The sequence below is a fragment of the Adiantum capillus-veneris genome, chromosome 20 (assembly GCF_014529385.1).
Source record: "Adiantum capillus-veneris isolate H3 chromosome 20, ASM1452938v2, whole genome shotgun sequence".
In the NCBI taxonomy this organism is placed as follows: domain Eukaryota; kingdom Viridiplantae; phylum Streptophyta; class Polypodiopsida; order Polypodiales; family Pteridaceae; genus Adiantum; species Adiantum capillus-veneris.
Window position 1 is genome coordinate 92702368 of NC_140950.1, and position 19359 is coordinate 92721726.

General features: G+C 44.7%; 1 protein-coding gene across 1 annotated transcript in view; it reads left to right on the plus strand.

The window, feature by feature from the left end:
- Nucleotides 1-2686: 2686 nt before the first annotated feature.
- The window catches only part of LOC147432899 (7-deoxyloganetin glucosyltransferase-like), a 39977-nt gene continuing 23304 nt past the window's right edge, over nt 2687-19359 (plus strand). Inside the window, exon 1 of the mRNA XM_086492648.1 lies at nt 2687-3171. Coding sequence (XP_086348774.1) covers nt 2709-3171 — 463 coding nt within the window. The 5' untranslated portion in view covers nt 2687-2708. The remainder of the gene's footprint in view (nt 3172-19359) is intronic.

The following is a 19359-nucleotide window of genomic DNA, read 5'->3' on the forward strand; positions in this document are numbered from 1 at the left end:
CTGCATACTTTTGCAATGCTTCAAGATCAACAAAGAGGTTGTTATGCTCATTATACTGTACCTCTCTCCCCCCGTTGCCTATGAATGTTGCTTCAATATGGAATAGTGATCGTTTACGTGCTGACGTATAGTCTTTACATGTGATGGCTTTGGCAACAATGATCCTCTCTGTAATTTATTTTGAGACTTTTTAGCTAATGCTTTGAAGAGTGCCCTGTATCCCATCTGCGAGATGCCACTCTCACCAAGTATTGCTTGCACTTCCATTGGCTCCAGTTGATTCTCCTTCATGAAGGAGGTAAGGAGCCTCCCTTTTAATTTTTATCAATTTTTTTATGGGTTATCATCTCTTCAACTGCTTGTTTTGGAAGAGACGACTGTAATGCACATCGGCATTGAAACCTACTCCAGCATTGGAACCTACTCCGTTCGAGTTTGGATGTAGCAAAGACCTGCAAAGAAAGCACAATACGTCATGATCAGTAATAAGAAAGTGTAAAGCATATATATGATACAAAAGCAAAAAACAAACTTCGGGTTACCTTAAAGCTAGTATTCGTTTTTTCAGGCTGCCGCTAACAATCTTCATATTCTCTATGTTGTATAGATCTCGTTTTCTTTACCGACTCCCAAGCATGATGTCTTTCATACACAAACTTGTGATCTTCTTCTCAAGGCTTTTGATTGTCTCTCTATTTGATGAAATCTTATGAGCGCATGCTTCATTAAGTTTCTTCAGCTGCATGTTCTCCATCGCTAGGAGGTCTATTTGTTTTTCCGCATTCAATCTTTGCATTTCCAAATGTTTAGTGTATCCTAGTAGCCCATCCTTGCCACCGCCTGTGAAATGTAAAAAGTTAGCGATATTAGCAAAGGGAGGTGGCGCATTTGTTGTAGGATCCTTTGGGTAAATAGACCCATCGGTCCACAAATCCAAATGATGTTCCTTGTTTGTCCCGTTGGGATAAGAAAGACTCCCTCCTACGTTTTTGCAATGGTGTGTACTCTTGCAATACATCAACATGAAGATGATGTGTGTTCTTTCTTTGGGGTAAGTGTTAAAGATGAAGGGGTTGAGGATTGCAAGTTCAAATTGATATTTTCATTAGAAAAAGGAGTGTTGCCCATTCCTAGAGTTGATAGAGAGACACACATGCACTATGACTAACAAAATATCTCAAGTTTTGGGAGCGAAGGCTTATAAGCTCACGTTTGAAATCACTGTAGTTCCATGTTTAGAGTTGATAGAGTTCTTATAGATTATGTTTTTGGAGGGAGCACTTGTAAATTGGTATTTCAAATCATTAGTCAGACAGTTATTTAGATTCCTGACAAGAGAATGAAGGACAAGAGAAGAAGGCGACGGCTACCTAACAATGAATGTCATTTTGGTTGTTTGTTGGTGCAAAAAAGTATCACCTAAAATGTACTATTTAACATTTTCTCTCTCTATGACGTGGAACTTCTTACATGGCCCAAAAGTAAAGCCAAAGTTCTCCTAATGTTCCCCGTGCTGCCACCATCGATGTAGTCCAATAAGCTAGATCCTGCACAAGTCGAATGCAATCGAAAGTAAACATCACCTTGGGTTGACGCTTAGGTCTAAGAGAAGGTAGGACATTATCGAGAATATGGTCTAGAGCTAGATGTCGTAGCATGCCGTTCTCTTTCTCATATAACCATTTTTTCGATGGTGCTTGTTATTTGGTTCGTCTTTACCTGCCATCTTTACTTCGTTAGCATAACATCACCATTCTCAGCCTCTCAAGCATCTATGCGGCTAATGTTTTTCAGCTATTTTTATTTGCTATATTTTTAACGTTCAAGCTATATTCTTTTGCGTGCTAAGCTTTTGCTTCGTTGATTGTGATAGTTTTCGAAGACAATTTATTTTTCCAAGAATTATTTTATAGTTTTATTTAATTTGTGTGCTAGTGGCTGGACTACCCACATGTCTAAGTTGCAGGGGGTCGTTAGTAACCCCCGAGCAATGGGATCAACGGAGACAAATGAAGGGGGGAATCTCGAGGACGATGGACGGCAACCAAACATTGAGTGCCTAGGCGACCGTCGTGAGAGGCTAGTGTCCAAGTGCGGAAGACAAAAACATATAAGGTAATCAAAAATGCTGAAAAGTAAACTAAGACCTGAAAAGTAAACTCGGACACATTCAACGGCTAAGCGCCTTTTTGATTTTCGTGTCTCACTTCCCACATGTCGATCTCACCGCTCCCACATCCTTCAACACCCCGCGTTACTTAGTCGTGATGATACTTTCGTCACATGAGAGAGAGAGAGAGAGAGAGAGAGAGAGAGAGAGAGAGAGAGAGAGAGAGAGAACAAGAAGAAGAAGAAGAAGAGTTTTACCGTCGTAGGAAACTTTCCCAAGAGACCTTAAAGATCTAGCCGACGAGGAGTTGAACTCAAGACCTGGTATTCAAGTTCTTCATAATCGTGGCCAAGCACATAGTGACGCAGTACCGCCAGTACGTGTAATGGAAGGTGGCGGCGGTCGCAAATGAGGCATCATGGCAAGGAAAATTTCACAGGACTTTCGACTCTGTCGCTCGTTTTTTCTAGAGATGCTCTGGACGTCGACAAGAATTGTGTGTCATGAATCTTGCTTGTTAAAATTTCAGACCTCTCTCTTCCCCCCCCCCCCCCCCCCCCCCCCCCCCCCAAAAAAAAAAAAAAAACACACACACAAGATGCACATAGTGGTGCTGCCTTTGCCGATGCACGGCCACCTGAGCCCATGCCTTATGCTGGCCCGGCTGCTCACATCACAGGGCGTCACCGTCACTTTCGTGGTAACAGAGGAAGAGCTAGCTACCAAGCTCAAAGAAAGTGAACGACGATCAGGGTCACCAGAGGCTCATGATAGCATTCGGTATGCGACAATCGCCTATGAGCCTCCGAGTAAAACCCCAACAGACTTCTTTCAGACTTTCAAGATGGGCTATAGCCTCCGCTCCGGCTTTGAAGCCCTTCTTCACAAGCTTACCTCTTCCCCTGTCGGTGTCACATGCATCATCATTGATTGCTTTGTCCCTTGGGGCTGGAAAGTTGCCTCCGACTTCAAAATACCTGCATTTGCCTTCTACACCACGAATGCTCATGCTTTGACGGTTATGCTTCATGCTCGTTCTCTTATCCCCCATGGATTGACTGGTTAGTAGGCATTCCAGTATTTCTTTGGGTGTATGAATAAATAATGACATCTCAGTACAATTAGTTTTAATATATTTGCGCTCTTCAGAGGTTTAGGGGAAAATGGGCTTTTTGACATTACATGATGAGTGATCATACCCATGTCTTTTGCTTGTGTATTTATATGAATCAGTTGTCTAACAGAAAGCCAGAGCTTCTGCCTGTCTGGAGGGTTAGCTTGGCATTAAAATTTTCTTGTTGAAATTGGATACTATGTGCCATGGTTTGACACATTCCAACCCATTTCAATTGGCACGCAGTAGACAAACTTCCCAACCCAGAACGTGACTCTTGGACCCATGCCATGTGATTGCCGGTCATGTTCAAGTTTCCTCTTGCATGTATTTCTTTTGCCAAGAGCTAACATCTGATGTATGTGCTACTGGCTATGCAAAGAACTAACATCCAATTTATGTTGAAATTGGATACTATGTGCCTTGGTTTGACACATTCCAACCCATTTCAATTGGCACGCAGTAGACAAACTTCCCAACCCAGAACGTGACTCTTGGACCCATGCCATGTGATTGCCGGCCATGTTCAAGTTTCCTCTTGCATGTATTTCTTTTGCCAAGAGCTAACATCTGATGTATGTGCTACTGGCTATGCAAAGAACTAACATTTAATTTATGTTTTATTTTTTCTTTGTATTGCTCTCATAATGTTTGTTTTGCAATTGGTGGTGGTACTAATGGGTTATCGATGATAGAAACGGTGCGAAATTGGTTGGAGCGCCTTCTATGACACATCCCACCTCAGAGTCACTCTCTTCCTCCGTAGGGGATGCTCAGATACTAAGTTCTGCTGCTCTAGTATGGAGCTCTATGAAAACAATTTCTGCAAGGTGTATGATAGAGGAAGAGGATGTGAGGATTTAGGGTAAGTCCTATGTTTTATTAATATTTCATGATTGGAAACTTAGAGCTTGAAGAACCAACAGACACTGATAATTCACATGAATTGATTGATGTAACAAACTGCTGACGTGTCAAAGCCCTAAAGAATGGAGCCAACTTGCAGATGCGGGCCGAGGGGCCTAAACCCTAAGAAGAACAAGTAACAGAAGAAGAAGTCCTACCAACTTATGGGGGGCCCGTCCGATGTGGCCCCAAGTGACATAAAGGATTAAAATAAAGTAGGACACGCGCGCACACACACACAAACTGATGACGTGGTAAATTTCCAAAAATTGCACTGACATGATGACGTGGCAGGTTGTACGGATTTCTGTGTTTTGCGTTGACTGTTGTATGGATTTTCGTGATTTACGCTGACAGCTTTTTGGCTTTGCTTTTGGTTAGATGCTTTTGAGTTTGAAGGCTTTTCACTATAGTTGCTTTTTAGGCCAAGGGCCTTTAAATATGAGGTTAGGGCTCATTCTCTGGCATGCTTCTTGGCGAACATGCAGAGTCTCAAGTACCGGCTTGTACTGTGTTCATGAAATATAAAGAAATACCGCCAAGGTTTGGGGCCAATACTCTCTGGGGTGGAATTCCGCCACTCTGTGTCGCGTGTTGTCTCTCTCTCTCTCTCAGTTCAGTTGTTAATGAAGTATTAAAAGTTTGTTCAGTTTGTTCTTTTCTATTGGCATGTGGTGCCCGTCTTGTGACAGTGGTATCAAAGCATTAGGCGTGTGCTTTTCTGAAAGCATACTGTTCCCACAAAAGAGCAGATAGAGCTATTGGAATTTTATTCGAGGTATCTTCGTACTCCAACCCGGATTTATCAGCCACTCCCACCCTTATTTCATCGCGCATCGAGTGCGGTCCCGTCTTCATCGCTGTGTCTTACAGGGCATAAGCCATAAAGTAACCCAAGATTTGGAATTCATGGATTCAGCAGAATATTTACAGTTTTTGCTGAACGAGCTTCACAACATTCTTTCGTGGCATCCTGAGCAGAATCTTCGGATGTTGCAAAGTTTTCAACAATTTTTGAGCTACATGTTACCCCTCTGATGCCCAGGTGATACCTCCTCCTCCGGCACCAGAAAGTACGAGAGCTTCCAACCGGCAACCTTCTCATCCGTCTGTTCCGATCGAGGGAGTTTTTAGAAATATGGTGCAACCATTTGACCCTGATCCAGTGCAACCGCCTTTGTCACCGCCATTGCCCCCACCTCCACCACCACCACCGCCACCAGGCTACAATGATTGGAGCCCACTTGGATACCCTTATTATCCATACCCGGGATATGCGCCTAACCAACCCAAAGATTTTAAAGATGACAGCACGACAGTCAAATTTTTCACTTTTTCCGGGGTGAAAGATCGCAAGAAAGCATTGGAGTTCCTGCAGCAATTTGACAACATCTATGCTCAAGGAACTGTACAGAAGAATCCAAGATTTCTCGAGCAGCAGGATTTCTTAAAGATAATGCTATGCAATGGTGGAGTTCAATCGCGACACAACCACATGCTTCAAGGACCTGGCAAGCTTTCAAGACAGTTTTTGTACGTAGTTACATGACTTCGATGTTTGAAGTCCGGGTTTTGGTAGAGTGGGGCAACTTGAAAATGCCTGCCATCGAAACCATGGACGACTATAACCAAAGGTTTCTCGATGTGTATCTTCCGGTGTCCTTTAAGTTCATTCCCTTGGAGGACCGGTGCGAACGCTACACCTATTGGACTATCATCACCATTGTAGGAATATTCTCTCTCCAAGCAAGTCTCTACCATGCAAGAGCTTATGGACCATGCCGCAGTCGGCTACAAGCTCATGAAAGGAAAGTTGGAGTTTACCACAGAAGAACCTCCGGCCACTAACCAAAACTCCCGGCAACAACGAACAAATTCTCGGGAATCCAATGAAAACCAACCTCAACGGCCTTGTCTGACACGTCAACGAGACGCCTTGTTACAAGAAGGCCGATGCTTCGAATGTTTCCAAACAGGGCATACGTTCAATACATGTCCTGAGCGAGCCTCGACGTCCTTAGTGCAACCTTCTGCTCCCACGTCAGACAAATCCTCGGGGCCACCTCCGGCCAAGAAGACTAGACTTGCTATTGGACTAGTACCCGATATTTATGGTATACAGGTCGAGAGTTTTAATGAATTATGCAGAGCTTATGGAAAAGTCAACGGCTTGAAAGCCCTTATTTTCTTTGACCCCGGAGCTATGGAGAACTTCATCCATCCAAAATTCTTGAAGCAGATGCACTTTGATTATGATGTAGAGGGTGGAGAAATTGAAGCTGAGCTAGCCACGGGGCAAACTCAGAAAGTGGTACTGCTCATTGGTGCACTTCCAGTGACTATACAAGATTATCATGGAAAAGCCGATTTCCACATTATGAAGTTTGGCAATTGCGACGTTCTCTTGGGTATGCCCTGGCATGACAAGAATGATGCAACTCTCCAGGTCCGGAACTGAACCATCACCGTGATACAGAAGGGCAAGCTCGTTGTCCTCAAAGTTCGGTTGTCCGAACAAAACCCTGAATGACCTCTCTAGTTGTTTTCTAGTTAGATACTTTTGAACATTGTTTGAGAAAGTATTGTTTGAACTTTGTTTGAAATGGATGCTATCTTTTTTAAACTTGTCTTGGTGCCGATTTGAAATGTTTGACTCTAGTTTTAATACTGGTTTCATTGATTGGTGATTTTTACTCCTTGGTGGAGAAGTGAGAAACACTGTTTTGGTATTGTTTGAACCTCGGAACGACGCAGGCCGATGCCTGGGGAGCGTTTGGTTGTATGCTTGAACCTCCAAGCGACGCAGACTGCGGTCTGGGGAGCGTTTAGGTGTATAGTACTCTGCCCGGACCTTTTTAGGTGATTTGCGGGGAGAGTGACGAGGTAGTCGTTGAGTAGCTTCATAACGCAGACCGTTTGTCTCGGGGGAGTGGTCAGCGACGCTGTTTGTTGTATCTTGTAACATGCATATGTAAGCATTTGTGTTGCATTGTGATGTGCCAATTACTGAATATTCTTAATTGGATGGGATTGCTTGGGTATGTAATTTTAGTGCATCAAGACACCCATGGAAGATTAATACGGTCTGGGTGTGATGGCTAATTTTACTACGCCGGAATATCAAAAGTTTCAATCTGGACGAGAGGAGAAGCTAACTCCTTGATCAAAAGAGCCGAAAGGAGAAGCTAACTCCTTAATCAAAACAGTCGAAAGGAGAAGCTAACTCCTTAACAAAAAGAGCAAACTGATTGTCCCTCGGAATGACCCTCGGAATTTTTTTTTGAGCTAACTTGAGTTGTTTTGCAGATATGTTGTAATCGCGGACGATTACTCTCTTTTAAGAAGGGGAGATGTAACAAACTGCTGACGTGTCAAAGCCCTAAAGAATGGAGCCAACTTGCAGATGTTGGCCGAGGGGCCTAAACCCTAAGAAGAACAAGTAACAGAAGAAGAAGTCCTACCAACTTATGGGGACCCCGTCCGATGGGGCCCAAGTGACATAAAGGATTAAAATAAAGCAGGACCCCACACACACACAAAATGATGACGTGGCAAATTTCCAAAAATTGCATTGATATGATGACGTGGCAGGCTGAACGGATTTTCGCGTTTTGCGCTGATTGCTGTACGGATTTCCGTGATTTACGCTGACAGCTTTTTGGATTTGCTTTTGGACCAGATGCTTTTGATTTTGAAGGCTTTTCATTGTAATTGCTTTTTAGGCCAAGGGCCTTTAAATATGAGGTTAGGGCTCATTCTCTGGCATGCTTCCTGGCAAAGGTGCAAAGCTTCGAGTACCGGCTTGTACTATGTTGATGCAATATAAAGAAATATCGAAAGGGGCGCCAAGGTTTGGGGCCAATACTTTCTGGGGTGGAATTCCGCCACTTCGTGTCGCGTGTTGTGTCTCTCTCTCTCTCTCTCAGTTTAGTTGTTAATGAAGTACTCTAAAAGTCTGTTCAGTCTGTTCTTTTCTATTGGCACGTGGTGCCCGTTTTGTGACAATTGATGATTGACTGAATGAAATTGTGTTACGATTGGCAAGCCTTATCTAGGAGACAAGCAAACACATGTCTAGTTATGTGTTATGTAGAAACACGTCCTTTAGGCAAATAGACACATCCCCTACAACCATTCAATGAAGAGGCACAACCGATTGGCAAAGGCATACCCAATCGTCGAAGGAGAGTGGCGATTCATTGAGGAGGCATGTCCTTTGAGGAAGAGCGGTGATCTTTCGAGGGTAGGAGTCTCTATGGTTGGTCATTCTTCAAATTTGCATCCATGATGAACAAGCAACGAAGAAGGTCATGTAATGACAATACGGATCGTGACATTCTCTCCAATTTAAAAGCAGAGCCTCTATCAAAGAAAAACAGCTCGCATGAAGAGGTGCGCACGAAGAGGTGCAAGGAGAAGTCATGTGAAGAGATACTTGCAAAGAGGTGCATTGAAAAGTCACGCATGAAGGGAACTTACGAATGGCGGCCACCACACCAGTTATGGGGCATCGCTACGGCTGATCGTCCACCTTTCACTTGGACTTGTGATCTGACGCTAGATGACATTGCTAGTATTGAGGGTGCTATTGGGCACTCTCTGGGACGGACTCTTGTTGTCGCAAGAGTTTGTAAGCCATATCTCCAACTCTCTTTAGTATTGTGTAAGGTCCACGATACCTTGGTGATAATTTTGGACATGGTCTTGTCTTCATGGTTTCAGACTTTTCAGGCACTCACTCCCCCCTTCCTCAATATCCTATAGTTTGGGCCATGCTCACACTACTCATGGCTAGGGTTTATGGCCGAGCGTGGGAGCATGCCCCAAACTATAGGATATTTCACATCAGTGCTCAGCAGTTGTATCATCTATACTTTGTAATCCAGAACCTGATTTCAAGTCTACAATCAAACATATCCACTATTTGTATCGAGTTGTACTTTCAATCTGAATTTGAATCTAAACTATTTTCTGAGTTGCTTTCATTTAGAGTCTCATAATCTGAACTGTCTATTTCATTTCAGTCCAGTCGTTCATCTGAAGTCTTGAGTTTGTCATCTGATCATCTAAAGTCATCCAAAGTCTAAGTCTCTCAGCTGGTCACCTGAACCTATTCACCTACTCTGAGCCCAACTCTACAATAGCTGTCAAGCTCCAGCTTATTCCATGTCACGTGCGCATTGCATTGAAGCTACGTGGACAAGCTACTGCTACACGTCAACATCGGTCTTAGTTAGTATAGATTAGGATCTAGCTTGGCACCTTGTAATAGACTTGGACATTCCAAATCAAAGATTTACTGCAACACATGTGAGATGCAAGAGTACAATGTCCGAGGGTCCTCTCTTTTGCAGTCCTCCTAGGCTAATCTGGCAGAGAAGAGGCCGTGGCAACTTATTTAAGGGTCTTGGCCAAAGGCATACAAGTGAAAAGGTTTACTTCAAAAGCTCTTCCTCCCAAAAGCTTTTGCTTTGAAAGCTAGCGCCCAAAGGGCTCTCTGTAAATCGCGGAAATCAAAGCTTCTGCTCTGAAAGCTAGCACCCAGAGGGCTGTGCGCAAGTCGTGGAAAATTGGAAATCCGTACAACTGCCACGTCAGTATGTCCCACGTTTTCAGGTCCTATAAGTTAGTAGGGTTAGGTTTTAACCCTAACCCCCTTTGGGCCACTCGGCCAGAATGTGCAAGTTGTTTGGGGTTAGGTTTTGAAACCCGAACCCCCATGTTCTGTCGGCCATCATCTACAAGTTGGACGTGCAAAATGTCATCAGTTTGTGACATACCCCCCTTTTGAACGAATTGTTACTCCCCTCGATTTCGCCTGTAAAAACAACCATAGGATAGAAACTAGCTCAATAGACACCAACTCTAAGTACTGACATACTAGACCACACATATCCAACACTTGCACAAAGATGACAATCATTGAACATTCGCATCACTTTCACATCATTATCCCCGCCAAGATATTTAGATGAGAAAAATGATCATTGTAACTTATATAGCAATCTGATATTTTTATGGATGTTTTGATCTATTAAATCTCGTTACTATCACATTCACATCACCTCTTAGGTGACTAAGATAAAATGCTGCAGTCATTTCATCTTCACATGTACTCAAAAAATACACACATGAGAGAGCACATGAACCTATTCATTTTAGGAATTCCATTTTAAATGTACATCTTTACATGGTCATTCAACAAAATAGTGTTAGCTTGTCAGAATCCTTGAAATCTCAAGAAATCAGTGATTTTATTCTCATCGAGGTAACTTGTGACAAAGGAATGGAGTGACTTCCTTTTATGCAGCCCACACCATACCAAATTTAACCTTCTGATTCATCGGTAACTTTTGGAATAGTCGGTGCTAAACCAAAGCCTCAAGGTAAAGTTCTAGGATCTGAGAAGTATCTACTAAATCCTACTTGGCATCAAGAGCCTTGACCAAATTCCGTCGTGTTAACTTACTTTTCACTTTCCTTTCCTTGTGAGCCAAGACCTGTTTTGGAATGAGTATCTCTTCTGTCTCTTCTACTTCTGGTTGCTTGTTTGGCTCACTAGCACTTCACCTTTGAAAGGTAAAACCGGCCCATAGGGCGGTAGACTTTGGCTTTCATCAGAAACTTTACTTTAGACTTTAGGACACAGAGAAACTTTGCAAATAAAATCTTGTAATGGGAATTGACACTTCAAACACATGGATCAGAAGCTAGAGCGCTCCAAGCAGACACCGACACCCTGTAGGCCCCAAAAACTGGTGCCCCTCTCGGTATTTCTTTATTGTACTCAAAGTGGGAATAATACTTGCGATTTCCTATGAGCTGTCCCGCATAATCCGGGCTGAGAAGGACTTGTTCTGGCCCGATTTCGGCAGCATAACTGTACTAGGACGCTTCATAGACAGAATCCCAACGTAGTATGTGGATTTCCCGGCGCATACGACAATATACAAAACCTGGCGAGAATCTGCAGCACGCTGAATTCTCTGTTTTCTGCCCTGAAATGCACCAGATCACCCGCACAGTGGTCCCCTCATGTCCTCAGACCTCTTGGGGGTATTAGATACGGTTTAGGGCCTAAACCCTAAACTCGCAAAAATACACAACAGGCTGTATTTCCCTGTATTGGCTCCGTTTTGCGAGCCGGTCTCATCCGTAGCAAGTCCTCGAGCTCCCGCACCTGTAGGGTTACTTGTCCTTTATTTCGGACGAGATTTCTTGCGTGAAATCTCTCCGAATTCACCTGTACCTGCGGGGGATTAACAACTAGCGAATCTAGTACCTGTGCAAAAGGCTCTTGCCTCGGCAATTGTACATGAACCCACACAACTGTACATACAGATGAAAAGCCCTCGAGCGGGGCATCACATTTCTGTATTCAAAAGTGTAGAGAGATGCGCGAAAGCAGAATCATCGTGCTACATAGTGCAAGGGAGAAGGAAAGCTTTCCATTAAAGCTTCATCACCTGCACCAACTACTCACACACACACACACACACACACACACACACACACACTGTAAGTCACAGTGAGAGAGAGACATCCCCAAGCTGATTTGCGCCAATTCCTGGCTGACGTGGCTTGGTTTGACCTTCTGAGGCTTGTGGTGCTGCTAAGTGTCCACTATGCCTCTTTAAGTTAATTTTCCTTGTACCCACCGACTTATAGGTGTAGCAAGGGGGCCTAAATGACTTTGAACTGAGCCTAGACACCCTTTTACTACTCGGATTCCAATGTCGGTCAGTTCGACCAACTCGTGGCGACAAGGCGTTCTCGTCTACGGGTGAAACTCTCGACCATCGGCCGAAAGAGGGTCCCAAAAATTATTGGAAAGAAACCAACAACCAAGGTTAGCAGTTGCCATGTCCTCGTGACAGTAATTAGCAGTTGCCATGTCCTCGTGACATACCCCCCTCTTGAAATCGCAAACGTCCTCGATTGCATGCCATATATACATGCCATTGATAATCTTGTGTTGTTAGCACGCTTTTATCATCGCATGGACCTGCAAGAAAGGTTATAACACATAGATACAAATGACTTACTGAGACCTTCATACTTTTGTCATTTCCATCTATGATAGAAGTGAGCATAATACCTTTAACACTTGAAGAGGGATGCACACTTCTATTGCATTGAATCCGTATGTACATTTGATGTGCTAGCTCCATCATTACCCCTCCTTTGCACACGTTGGGTTGGGGCATACGTAGGCTGCAACCCAAAGGCCTCAAGGTAAAGCTACAATACATTTGGTGACTCTGACAGTTCATGCTCTTCCATCCACTTTGCATCCATAGGTGGATAGTTCTTGAACTTCACCAAATAGCGTCTTGCAACCTGTCCCTTAACTTTTCTTTCTTTATGTGCCAAAATCTGTTGAGGTACCGAGATCTCATCAAGTTGATCGATTTCTGGCTGATCCTCCCGTGGCATATCTTCTGGCACATCACCCACAAAGGGTCTTAGAAGACTCATGTGAAACGCATTATGAATCTTCCAAGTATCAGGCAATTTCAGCCTATAAGCAACATTGCTGATCTTATCAAGCACTTGAAAAGGCCGATAGTAACGCATGCTGAGCTTCGGAAATAACCTTTCCTTGTCCTTCATCTTCTTTAACCTTGCTTTTTCAAACCGTAAAAGTACCCAATCACGAGGTGAAAACAGTAATTCACGACGGTGGCAATCAACAACTTTTTTTTGCTTTGCCTGAGTCTTCTCCAAGGGAAGCTTAATCTTCTTATACATTTCATCCATGTTGTCAACATATCGATTTGCCTCAAAAATTTTGTCCTTTGTATGCAAAATGTAATAGACTTGGGACACTCCAAGTCAAGAATCAATCGCGACAGCACCAAATAACCACTTCAAACAATTCACAGATCACAATAGATTTGCACTGGCCCGATGGAGTTCCGTACCTGGAGAGATTGGCCCCAAAGACTGGTGTCCCTTTCGGTATTTCTTTTTGTATTAATCAATGTCAAAGTACAAGAGCGGTTAGGGTTTCACTCTCAGACTCTGCGTCCAGATGCTCTGAGAAGTGAAGGCCCAAACCACTTATTTAAATGTTTACAAGGGATGCCAAAAGCAGAGCCCCAAAAGCTTCAAATCAAAAGCAACTGCTCTCTCTCTCTCACAGAGAGTCAAAACTTGAAAGCAAAAGCATTCTCTCTCTTTCTCATTGCATAGAGAAAAAGCCAGATTTGCGTCGCTCAAAACCATTTTTTTTTCCACCTCCGCGATTTTCGAAAATTAGGGTTTGCAGGAATTTTAGGGTTTTTGGCAGAAATTAGGGTTTCTGTTGTCGGTAGCCACGTCATCACTTTGTGACATACCCCCCTCTTGAAAGCATTGTAATCAACCGCGATTACGCCTGCAAAATCGACAAAAGCCATAAACCGTCTTAGCAGACACTGACTGTTAGTGCCTACGTACTAGGGACACACATCTAGCACATGTACCAAATCGACAGTCACATCACACAACATCACAGGACATCACTAGACATCACAGGACATCACATGACATTCAACATTCATTCGGATCTTAGACCATGATTTATCGGCAATGTAGCTAGCAATCACATCTAGGTCCAATCGGGACCTCATCGATGTCCGATTGACTAACCGCTATTGCAACCATGTCTATTCGAGATCAATCAGACCAAAATGCTGTAGTCATTTCGTCTATCAGTTCCTGCACTCAAAAGAAGTCAAGAACAAATCAGTATCATTATCAGGAATTCCATTTCATAGTCATCCAACAGAATACTGTCAGCTCTCAGTATCCCTGAAGCTCAAAGAGACATCAGTGACTTTAGTATCAAAATCAAGGCATCTGTTGACAAAGGAGCGGAGTAACTCCCCTCTTGTGCATCCCACTGCACCAGATCTTCGGCCAAGCTGAATTTCTGGGTTCCGTTTGGAGTAGACTATGCTAAACCAAAACATCGAGGTAAAGTTTCACAATCTGAGGAGTATCTGCTAGGTCCTCCTCCTCCATCCATTTCGCATCAAATGCAGGAAAGTTCTTGAACTTAACCAGGAACCGCCTTCGGACTTTACCTTTCTTCGTATCCTTATGTGCCAAAATCTGTTCAGGAACAAGGGTCTCCTCCTTTTCTTCCACTTCGGGTTGCTCATCAGACTCCCCATCATCAGGCACATCACCCTTAACAGGTTTCAAGAGACTCACATGCAATGCATTGTGAATCCTCCAAGTATCTGGCAGTTTCAATCGGAAGGAGACATCATTTATCTTGTCAGTGATCTGGAAAGGTCCGTAGTATCGCATACTAAGCTTTGGAAAAAGCGTCTCCTTTCCCTTTTTCTTTCGTAGGCGTGCCTTCTCAAAACGTAAGAGCACCCAATCATCCTCCTTCAATTTCAAGTTGCGACGATGGCGATCCGCTGCCTTTTTTCTGTCGTTCTTGAGATCCTGCAAAGTCTCGCGAACCTTGGCAAAAGCTGTATCCAAATCTCGCGAATATTTATCCGCTTCAAATATCTAATCTTTCGTGCTCAGGAAGGATGGAACCTTCGCAGCACTTTCAACAATCTCAAATGGCGTCTTCCCCGTCGAAGAGTGTATCTTGTTATTGTAGGCAAATTTTCAAAGGTAAGTTCTTTTCCCATTGAGTCTTCTGATCCGAGATACAAGACTTCAATAAATCTAAAACCATTGAATTGGCAATCTCAGATTGCCTGTCAGTCTGCAAGTGGAATGATGACGAGAACTGCAACTGCGTGCCAATGTTCTCCCAAATTGCCTTCCAAAACAAACTCATAAATTTGGGGTCTCTGTCGGAGACAATCGTCTGAGAAGTGCCATGTAATCGGAAAATCATCGTGATCATTCTGTGTTCTTGGGAGATCAAAAATGAAATCCATTTCAATATTTTCTCAGGGACGGGTGGTATGGGTAAAGGCTGTAACAATTCTTGTGCCTTATGTCTGTCAAACTTGACCTTCCGGCATACTAAGCAACTGCGCACAAACTCTTCCACATCCTTTTTGAGTCTCGGCCAAAAGAAGTATCTCTCTACCCCCTTCATGGTGGTAGCAATGCCGCGGTGACCCGTAAAAAGTGGACAGTGGCATTTAGTCATAACCTTTTCCCTCAACGGTTGTGTAACGCACAACATGGTTTTTCTCATCAAGTAGCCTTCCCGAAGGGAGTATCCGGCTCCTGTCTCCCCATCCCGTATTCGTGTGAAAATAAATCTGCAAAATCTGTATCTGTGGCATACTGATCGACCATATCCTCGAAGCTCCTATGATGTATCGCGGAAATAGCCAGAACCAACGGCTTCCGAGACAGAACATTTGCCACCACATTCTTCTATCCCTGCACATGGACAATCTGGAAGTGAAACTGTGACAATATGTTTGCCCACCGCATCTGCTTTTCCGAAAGCTGCTTCTGTGACAAGAAGTAGCGCAAACTCTGATGGTCTGTAAAGGCAGTAAAATCCGCTCCGAGTAGGTAATGCCGCCACTGAGTAAGAGCATGGATAACCGCCAAAAGCTCTTTCTCATATATCTGTGTTGTCATCTCCGGCCTAGAGAACAATCGGCTCTCGTAAGCAATGACATGGCCTTCTTGCATCAAGACCGCACCCAGACTACGACCACAAGCATCACAAAATACTTCAAATGATTTTTGCAAGTCCGGCAAAGTCAACTCTGGTCCTGTAGTCAATCTCTTGTTCAATGTCTGAAAGGCAGTCACCTCTGTGGATCCCCACGAGAAAGGGACTCCTTTCTGTATCAAGATATGCAAAGGGGAAGTAACCTCTACAAACTTTCGTATGAACCGCCTGTAGTACGAACACAGTCCCAAGAAGCTTCCAACTTCATGGACATTCTTCCAATCGAGCCAATCACGTATAGTCTCTATCTTGGCCGAATCCACTTGCACTCCTGCTGCTGAGACAAAGTGTCCCAAAAAGTATATCTTTGAAGCAGATGATCTCTGTGTTCTGCCTCATTCTTGGAGAAAACAATGATATCATCAAAGAAAGTGCCATCAAATAGCCTGTGCTCTCGAAAAATCCTGTCCATCATCCGGTTAAATGTCGCAGGAGCATTGTTTAAACCAAAAGGCATCACCAAAAACTCAAATAACCCAAAAGTAGTCCAAAAAGCTGTCTTGTAGACGTCTTCCGGCACGATTCGGATGTGACGATATCCACTCTTCAAGTCAATCCTGCTAAAGCACAAGGATCCCTGTAACTTGTCGAGTATATCATCGATCCTAGGAATCGGAAATCTGTTCTTGATGGTGATTTTGTTGAGAGCGCTATAATCGATGCACATTCTCCAAGATCCGTCTTTCTTCATATCCAACAACAGTGGAGAGCAATACGGTGAAGTATTATGCTGGACAAGACCCTTTTCCAGGAGGTCTTTCACTGGGTTCATAATCTTTTCATTTTGTACTCGGCTCACACAATAAGGTGGCCGGTTCGGTGGCGTGCTTCCAGGTATCATATCAATGGTTTGATCTTCAGGCCCTCTAAAAAGCAATCGGCATGAGTGTGGAGAAAAAAATCTTGGCGTTCTTTTGATCAGGTCAAAACATATTCAACCTTTATCCATCGTTCAGTTCTCTCCCAAAAGAATGAGTAAGAAACTGAAGTTCATCAAGTACAATCTCTAAGCCCTTCATTTATCAAAGTCGCTTTCTCGGCCCTGTAGTCAACCACGGCATAGTTCTTGTGGTACCAAGGGATCCTGAGTAGAACGTCACTCGCGTGCCTTGAATACCCCTATCATTGCAAACGAAGTTTGCCAATGCTCGGTGTAATGGCAACATCCCATCCAGGTGCCAGTCGAACTACCTCCGCCTGTGGCGTCAGTCTGTCGGGCGTAATTCCAAATCGAGCCGCCAATTCCAAGTGAAAAGAAGTTGGCCTTGGCTCCTTCATAAGAGCTTCCTGATCCTTCACTTTGCCCAAAAGCGGCAAAGCTTGTACTTTCATTCATTAGATTCGGTGCAGGTCCCACGCCATGTGGTACCAGTTCTGCTTTTCTATTTGCCTTTTTTGCCACGTTCCTCAGCTGCTCTCGAACTCTCAGGCCTGTCGTCGTCTTTATCATTATGTTCTTTCTGTGCCTTTTTAGGGCACTTCGCGGAGATATGTCCATGTTCTCCGCATCCAAAGCACTTACCCTCTCTGATGAAACGAGCTCTGTCCTCAGGAGTAAAGCTTGGGTCGTGCATCCTTTTTCTTTCTACTTTCAGTTACAAGACATGCTTCAGACTTGGTGGCCATTGGCCAAGTTTGCGGTGACACCTCCAGATACAGCAGGATGTAGACACATTGTGGTTTACTTCTTTGCCGATACACAGTGCTTGCCATGCTATGTATACATTCATGAGGACTCTTGGACAGAGGAGGTTGCTTTACATACGGCTCGCTCTGCTTGGGCTTGGGCCAGACACTCATGCAGTCACGCCTATCTAGAGGACGCTCGGATGCGGATTACTCCCCATCCAAGCCAGCCTCGAAGATAGCCCGTCTAGCTGCTGCGGCAGCATCTGTTTTCTCTTGTTCCCCATGAGGATCGTCTCATGGAACGTGCAGGGACTAGGTGGGCCCCGGTTTCAGCGTTAGCGGGGCCGACTGCGTCAGGAGCTTCATCGCTGCCTTGTGGGAGGAGAGATTGATCTCCTTATGCTTCAGGAGCACCATCTGTGTGAGAGCCGCATTCGACGTTGTGGTCAGCTCTTGCATGGACGATATGATACTTTTTGGTCAGCTGCTTTTGGACTTGGAGGCATCCAGGGCGGGGTATGTATGACTATTGCGGACTCTTTGCAGCAGGCCATTATGGGCAGAGGGATTATTGTGCCAGGCAGGGCTCAATGGATTACTATGCAGGTTCAGGGTTGCCTAGTGGGCTTCCTGAACATCTATGCGCCCAATGTGGCGAGTGCTCGAGCAGAGTTTTGTTCACAGATAGTTGAGTCTCTGCCGCAGGCAGAACACTGGTGCATAGGAGGGGACTTCAACATGTTGGAGGACCCTTCTGACAGGATTTGTGGTAGCCATGCTACTGTGCATGGAGTTGAGCTGGCAGCTTGGGAGAGGTTTTGTACGACTCTTGAGGGTCTTGGATGTTTGGCAGCACTCTAGTTTTGTGAGGCCTCTAGACAGCCTTGCCTTCTCTCATTCGGACTGCAGAGTGGGAGGAGTGAATCTATCGCGGATAGATCGCTTCTACACTAGTGACCATTTCAGTGACTTGGGAGGGACAATTGGCATTCTGGCAGGGACGTCCTTCTTGGACCGTGCACCAGTGATCCTCACAGTGGCAGACAGGCAGAGGAGTGGGAGCACGATGCTTTGCATCCCAGAGAGGGTCTTGTTGGACTCAACACTCAGAGAGTGAGTAGAGACTCTCTGGACAGAGAGCTTGGACAGGCAGGATTCTCCTGCTGACAGAGTGCCCTCAGGATTAGCTTAGATTAGCTGTTTCTTTCTTCAGGAGTCTTTGGCTCGCCGGGCTGCAGCGAGAGAGGAGAAGCAGCGTCTCAGACGGGGAATTTCTTCGTTACAGAGGATGCAAGAGCAGCATCCAGACAGTCCTTGGTTGGAGGAGCAGCTACAGCAGGCTCGACAGGAGCTTGTTAGCACAGAGGAGAGGCGACATGAGTTTGCTTTCCACCGACAGGCATCTCAGTGGACCCAGGTGGGCGACAGAGTGGCTGGTGCTTTCTTTGAGGCAGTGGGACCTCGGCATTCGCATGCCAAGGTCAATTAGTTGTGGAGGCCCGACGGGTCAGTTGCTTCTGAGCCCGAGGATATGCGTGTAGTTGCTACTGACTTTTACTGTGAGTTACTGTCTGCAGAGCCCCAGTCAGAGCGTCAGGATGTATGCAGGGAGCAGGTTTGGGCACAGATGCCTTGTCTTGTGACTGAGGAGATGCGTCAGAGGCTTGAGCTGTCACTTCAGCTTGAGGAGTTGCACACGGCTCTTAGGGCCCTCCCCCGTGGTAGCTGTCCAGGTGAGGATGGACTGACTCCCAGTTTTTTCTTGGAGTACTGGAACCTGCTTGGCCCAGATCTCTGTAGTGCTTTTCATTACATTTTGCACACAGGAGTGATGCCTGATAGCATGAGTGAGGGCCTGATCTACCTCATTCCCAAGGAGGGTGGCTCCTTGGATGAGATTCGACAGTGGCCCCTCATCACCATCCTCAACTCAACCTACAAAAT